This window comes from Antrostomus carolinensis, unplaced genomic scaffold (assembly GCF_000700745.2).
Source record: "Antrostomus carolinensis isolate BGI_N321 unplaced genomic scaffold, ASM70074v2 scaffold14286, whole genome shotgun sequence".
NCBI lineage: Eukaryota > Metazoa > Chordata > Aves > Caprimulgiformes > Caprimulgidae > Antrostomus > Antrostomus carolinensis.
The window spans coordinates 32,723-39,819 of NW_010324017.1; the positions used below are offsets into that span (position 1 = coordinate 32,723).

The following is a 7,097-nucleotide window of genomic DNA, read 5'->3' on the forward strand; positions in this document are numbered from 1 at the left end:
TCCGGAGTGTCTTGCCTACTGCCATCCCTAGGGAGCACGGGACAAGAGAAACTCATGGAGAAGGGCCAGCACTTTGAGCAGCTCCTAGAGACGGCTGGTTCTGAGCGGGCCAGGATATGGCACTGCTGTAGGCAGTCTGGGAAGAGCTGTTAATACAGAGCAGGAGAAAGCAAGGAAGGAATTTAAAAGTCTGACTTAAGTGCAATATGGGCAAGGAAAAACAAGAATTGTGATGACAAATTATTAAAGCATGGACACTGAGCAGGGAAAGAAAACTGAGAGTGATCTATGCCAGGGAGAAGGGGACTGTCTTAGCTCTGAGCCTATGTTCCCTGGAAGGAATCCCATTGCTTTAATACTAAAACAAGCAGAGAGAAGAAATAATAATAATAAACAGGAAGTATATAGTAGGGGTGAAAGAGGAGAAATAATAAATAATTAGAAAGTATATATAGTATATCTATATATCTGCTGTTGTCGCCCAGAGCAGGGATAAGCTGCCCTTCTGGGAGAACGGGACGGGAAAGAAGGAGGCCTGGCAGAACGGCTGGCATGGCTACGACAACGAGCTCATGGACATGAGAGCTTTCTTCATTGCATATGGGCCAGGTACAGTGCCACCATCCCTGGTGTCCCGCTCCCCTCGCAGCCCCGTGCCCCCCCTCCAGCATCCCTGCAGCCCTGGCACGTCGGGACCCTGCTGTGGCACTCTGCGACACCCCAGAATCACAAATAGATGGCAGGATTTCCTCACTATGGCTGGATGCCAGGAAGGTTTCTAGCTCTGGATCTGTTTTATAGCTGGAGAAACAGGGCAGAGAGACATGGAGGGATTTGGTCAGCCCCTCTCCAATGTCCCAGCACACTAACTCTGTCCCTTTGCCCTGATTTCCAAGACTGGCCAAAATTTTTAATTCTATTTGAAACACAATAATTCTCCTTTTGTTTGTGGATCCAGACTCAGTAGGCCAGAGGATTTTCTTGGGGAAGGCTGCAGCATCCCTCACCCATCTGTCTGATGGGCAGATGCAAAACCCCTGGTTTCCACTTCATCTGTGGAAAACACTGCCGAGCACCGGGCTGCAATTGCAGAAAGCAAAGCAGAATGTGCAGTACAATTATTTCAAGCTATTAACTCTACCAAGTGTACACAGTAAAGTAGCTCCTGTACTTAATAACTTAATTATTTTTTCTATTTTAGTTTTTAGAATAAAATTGGATTAGAGGTAAAAATAATGAATTAAAGCATTTAAAATGGTTTTGCTGAGCTGGGTTGCCCCACAGTGCCCCATGTTTCTGGAGCTAATCCCCAAGCCATATAACACCAACTCCTCTCATTTCCTGTTTTCCCTGTAGATTTCCGATCCAACTTCCGAGCACCTCCCATCAGATCCGTGGATATTTATAACATCATGTGCAGGCTGGCAGGAATACAGCCACTGCCCAACAATGGCTCCTGGTCCAGGGTGGAGTGCATGCTCCGAAACACGGCCCCCTTGGCACCGCTCCCCGTGTGCGGCAGCTGCGCCCTGGCTCTCGCTCTGCTTGCCCTGCTCGCCCAGCACATCTCCTCACTGTGATCCCCAAACAGAGCCAGTCACTGTCACCAGCAACTCCATCCTTCTCTTTCTTTTTTTTTTTAAGTTCTTCATTTGAATAATAACTTCATTAACAAAGTGCTGCCCCCACTCCTCTGTCATGATCCACCAGGCACGAATCTGACCCACCCTGCTTTTACAGCAGCTATAACATGAAGCCAGGTTTTGTGCTGCTCTAAACACAGCCAGCAAAGTTGGCGTTGCTGCTCCGGATTTACAGCACTGGTAATGAGAGCAGAATCCTGGCCAGCTATCTGCAAAATTTTCTGGTGAGTGCACGTGGAGATCTCTGATCAACTTACCCCAGCATCTTTAACTCAGAGGATGACCCTGGCTCCTGGTGCTGAGAAGCTCAGGGGTGGAGACAGACCTCTGTATGTTTGTGTTCTTCCTGGTTTACTCCTTCAACTCCAGCAGAGCCGCATCTTCTCCCTACAGTGCCAGCCAAACCCAGCCTATACCAATAGGTGCTTAAAAGAGCCAAGCTCTTTGCTGAGTGATCGTCATGCCGAGAGGTGGATCGGCAGGAGAGCATCCAACGTTTCTCAGCCTTTTTTTCTTCATTTTCCCCAAAGTGAGCCCTGGCCCTGCATGCCTCTGGGGCCAGGCTTTCCTCACTGACCCCAGTGGAGGCGAGGGCTGGGAAAAGGGAAAACAATAGAAATCCTCCACTTCAAAAACAGGAGGAAAGTGAAAAGGCACCTGGACCCACAGGGGTCAGAAGAAAGTAGGAAGAGGAGGCCTGGCATTTAACAGCCTCTCTGCTTTTCCTGGTGAAGATAATATCATCTGCTCAGATTTTGCAGTTTGGTACCCAGTTGTGTTTCTGAAGGTTTTTCAACACTTACTGCTTTTCTATCATCTCTTGCTCTCTACACCTCCATCCAGTTAGCAGCACATTGCCCTCGCAGCAGGGAGAGAGGTCTGCACCAATGGATCACCCATCCTCTCAGTTAGTCCTAGCTAATATTTCCACAGGCTATCAAGCCCAAACAAAGTTGTAATGGAAAAGTTAAATAGCAGGAGAGGATGGAGCTATTGTCGAAGGTGATGCCTCTGAAGGTTAAGTCAGATGGACAATGTAAGCCTGAAAACATCAACATGGCAGATGTCCTCAAAAATCCTGATTTTCCCCTACTCATTCACTCCAGCACATCCCTGGATCCACCTTGGGGCAATGTTCAACAGAGGGCTGGTGGCAAGGCCAGCACCATGGGCTGTTAGCTCAGGAGACTAATTTCACTTAATTGTTAAATCGTTGACTTGTCACAGTCCTTGGTGGCACACACTGGGATGGATGGATGCTGTGGTGGGTCATTAGAGAGGTATTCTTTTTACATCAATAAATTTCTACTGTGAAATAAGCTCATCTAGAACAGGGCTGTAAGGGTCTGATCCTTCCAAGCATCCTTTCCTCTTTGGGAGGCTGTGGCCTTTGACAATGCCTTTGGGAGTGCTCAGCGCTGTTTCTGATATACCTCTGAACCAGGAGCTTTCCGTGACAAACTGCCTTTGGAAAGATTTCGATCCCTCTAGAACTTATTATTCCTACGGATCCAGAGTCAAGCACCATCTGGGTATGTGTGGTATAGTGAGTTTAAGGGTGAATGATTACACCATGGGAAAAAAAACAACAACCAAACACCAAATTAAACTTGACAAAAGACTTCTGTAATAGCTGTAAAGATTTATGTAATGTGCTTTTAAAGCTCAAGTGAACCATCAAATCAATTGGGAAAAAAAGGGAGAAAATCAGTCTTTGTTATTAGACCGTTCGGTATAAAAGGCAATTTAGTGCTTTCGAAGCATTTGCAGTAGCTGTAAAACAAGCACCTATTGTTCAGAGTTCCCTGTTGCTCTTTAATGGACCAGGCTCAATGAATTCACTGGAGCACATTCTTTAAAGAAAAAAAAAATCAGTATACAAATAACCAAATTATTAAATTACCAAGTTTTGTTTGAAAATCAGCAAGATAGATACAGTCAGTGCCCGCTAATCCCTTCACAGCCTGCCATTTTAACTCTTACAGTGAAAAAACCCCAAAGTCCTTTTAGGGGACAAAAGATCCTAAAAGTACAAGGGTATATTCAGATTCTCAATTATACAAGCAGAAATTGGAAATAACAAATTGGGTCCAGTGAGTTGTTCCAGGGACGGGCCATGACACACAAAACCAACGTTGATCCCTGGAACTACTTTGTGTAACTCATTTTCATCAGTGTCCAAATGCAAATACTGCAGAATAAATCTTTTAATTGCAATATGATTTGTTTGACCTTAATGCCAGCACTATGTTTAAGGCAGTACACCTCAAAAGATGCTTGAGCTATAAAATGGAAATTTGATGGCAGACCTACAAGAAGCTCATTAGGTTCAGGAGAACTACAGCTGATTATTTTTTGAGAAGTGCATCTTTCTTCCACAGAAATGTTGTACCTCTGAATCAATTCACATTGTCATTCAAAAATCAAGTACCTTGACTCTAGCCTATTTTTCTGCATACTATGCAATGGAGGTGGGTGTATTTTAAAACCTATTTCTGAATGACATTTTTGTACAATGACTGATTGCGAATGAGTGAATAATTCTAAGAATGCTGTTAGAAAAAAATATGCAACTTTTTGTAAATACTGTAAGATTTTTGGAAAAAAAAAAAAGAAAACCCACCTCTGTAACACCTTGCCTTTCTTGTTTGATTGCTGCATCAAAGTGTGATAAACAGTGTTTGAAACTTGTGCTGATTAATCATCAGAAAGATGAATGATAACATTGTTTAGAAATGGCAAAGTTGTCAGCATGTAAATTAGGGACATTAAATACATCACACGAGATACAGTAGCTTGTATACGCAGTCCTTTTTTTCCAGATGTATTTCAATATTTAACCTTTTGAACACCCACCCAGAGACGTGTAATTCACACTAGCAAATAGACATAGAATGGACATGACAAACCATTTTGCCCTTCTAAAGAGTGGAGCCTTGGATGCTCTCTGCAGACCCACGTCTCCAAACCCACCTTGTTACCATCACATCCGCTGCTGGCACAGAAGCCAGGTGCATCATCACTGGTGCCAGGGTTCCGTGCAGATCGGGCTTGCCAGAGCCCTCACAGTACACCCCACTTACCAGCACGGGGTGGGTGGTGCAAATGGTAACAAGACCTCAAAAACCAACACCAAGGGCCTTGAGGACAAGGGGCCCTACTCCTGCTTTAAGCTCCACAAACAGAAAACAACATTCAGGGAACAGATTGATTTGATAGAAATAAGTCCACATACCTCAGTGGAATTTATCCTGTTTTCCTTACATTAACTGACACAAGGGCAGGGAGGGGACGATGGAGGAGAAGCCAAGTCTGGGAAAGCAGCACAGGTACACCAATGAGTCCTTTAATTCACAGCAGGACTCCATCTGAACTGGCAGCACCACCACAGTCTGCCCAGAGATGCTTCCCCTGTGTCCCACCAACACGGGTCCTGCGAACAGAAGGGTGCTGAGGGGCTGCCTGCATGGGGACAGCATGGGAGTCAGGCTTGGTCAGCTCCCCATAGCGATGCCAGAAATGGCAATCTCCCACCTAAATAAGCTGGACCATTTTCATCAATGATCTTGGCGGCTGGTAAATGGTGCAACTGGCCAGGACTCATCAGACGAGCCCTCCAGCATCCCTTGGGATGCAGCCCATGTTGCCCTTGCAGACTGCAGCCCCACAGAGACACTTTCCCATCAGTCCAGATGCTGGCCATAAGCATCTCCAGAGCCCTCCATAAGCACCAGGGCATCACAACTAAGGGGTGAATTAAGAGATTTCATAGTGCTGGCCACCTTCCTCATCTTCTAGCTGCTCAGTAGAAGTCAAAACATCTGTCACACCTCAGGGGGAGAAGCAAACCAAATGAGCTCTGGGCACTGGGAAGTGAAAGGCATTGGAAAAGCTCAGTGTAACATTTCGTCCTCGTCCATTGCCCTCTAGGGATGCAGCACAGAGAGCAGGCAGCTGCAAATCCAATGGGAATTTTTAAAGAAAATATAGTCTAATAAAGGGAAAAGTTTGAAACACTCCATTTTAGCATAATGAGCCTTTAACAGCTGTTTTTAAAGACAATTTTCACCTACATGAAAAAATGTTGTTTTGTGTAGTTACTGAAACACATTTATATTAAAGGAAGGTTATTGTGGAGTGCTCAAAAACAAGGACACTTCAGAATTACAGTTGACAGAACACCACCATTCTCAAGCTTCCTACAGATGCTTATAGCTAGATAGATTATTCCAATAAAATTTGAATTATATGGCGGCCACCATGAATGAGGAAGAGCATCCCCTGTAGAGGAGGAGAGAAATACATGGCCTTCCTAAAAAAAATAGGGTGATTTCAGTAGCAGGGCTGGGGTGGAAGAAATCAGTAAATTTTAGGCAGGAGGGCTGTAGCCAGCAAACTAAGAATTAGGATTTTTCCCTCATTCTGTGTTTCTCATTGCAGTTTTTTGTCTTTCTCCCCTTTAATTCCTTTTTTTTTTTTTTTGATACCCTTTCCTCTATGACTAATTCATCCTCCCACACAACCAAGGGTCCCCCAAACCTGCTGCCTCTGTGTAGCCTCCTGAGCAAATCTCGTACCCACTTCTACCGAACCTCAACAAGCGACGTGGATGTTTATATGGCACTTAACGACCCTTGACAGGAATCAGCTGTGTATTCTTCCGAACAGAGAGGGCTTGGGCTGCCTGTAGAGCTGCTTTCGTTGTTATTACAGCCTGATGCCACTAGTGGGAAACAAAACACGGATGCAAACGAGGGAGCGGAGAGCAGCAGAGAGGGGCGATGCAGCTCGTTACTCGTTCCACTCGCAGCTTCGCTCTGGATTAAGCGCCACACCCCCGGGTGAGGCTGTCCCAGCAGTGCTGCTCAGGAGGACTCTGAGCCTTCCTCAGCTCAGGGGGACTCTGATTAAAGCAATAAAAGACAGTAAGGAAACAGTGAGGAGGGCTGAGGCAAGGGGAGATGTGGTGCCCAGCTCCTTCACCAGCACAGATCAGGGCTTAGCTGAGCTCCAGGGAGCTCGTTTCATTCCTCACTTGGCCACAGCAAAGAAAACATTTTAATATCAGGATTGTAGTGGCCTTTGGGAGCGAGGGGCACCGGTGCGTGCATGAGGGCTGTCCCTGTGTCCCGTGCTGAGGGGCCACAGGCAGCTGGCCCCCAAACATCAGCATCCTCTTCTGGGACCACGTGGGCATCTCCCACACGGCGTGATTGTGGGAGTGGGCACTGACAGCTCTCGAGCAGCCTGGTGTTGTTCTTGAGATATTAATAGTATGTTAAAACATTACTCAGCGCTTATATATATATATATATATATATATATCTCACTTGGTTAATATTAATTAAGCCTCAAAATTGGCTGGAGACACCGTCATTGACTCCTTGCTGGATAGAAAAGGGGAGGCCAGGGCAGCGCCAGCCATTGCAAAGGCTGCAGGGTACCAGGAGGGGG

At 45.8% G+C, this 7,097-nt stretch overlaps 1 protein-coding gene across 1 annotated transcript in view; it reads left to right on the forward strand.

Moving 5' to 3' along the window:
- The window catches only part of ENPP6 (ectonucleotide pyrophosphatase/phosphodiesterase 6), a 29,766-nt gene extending 28,186 nt beyond the window's left edge, over positions 1–1,580 (forward strand). Inside the window, exons 7-8 of the mRNA XM_010170792.1 lie at positions 486–609; positions 1,357–1,580. Of these exons, the coding sequence (XP_010169094.1) occupies positions 486–609; positions 1,357–1,580 (348 nt within the window). The remainder of the gene's footprint in view (positions 1–485; positions 610–1,356) is intronic.
- Positions 1,581–7,097: the final 5,517 nt, after the last annotated feature.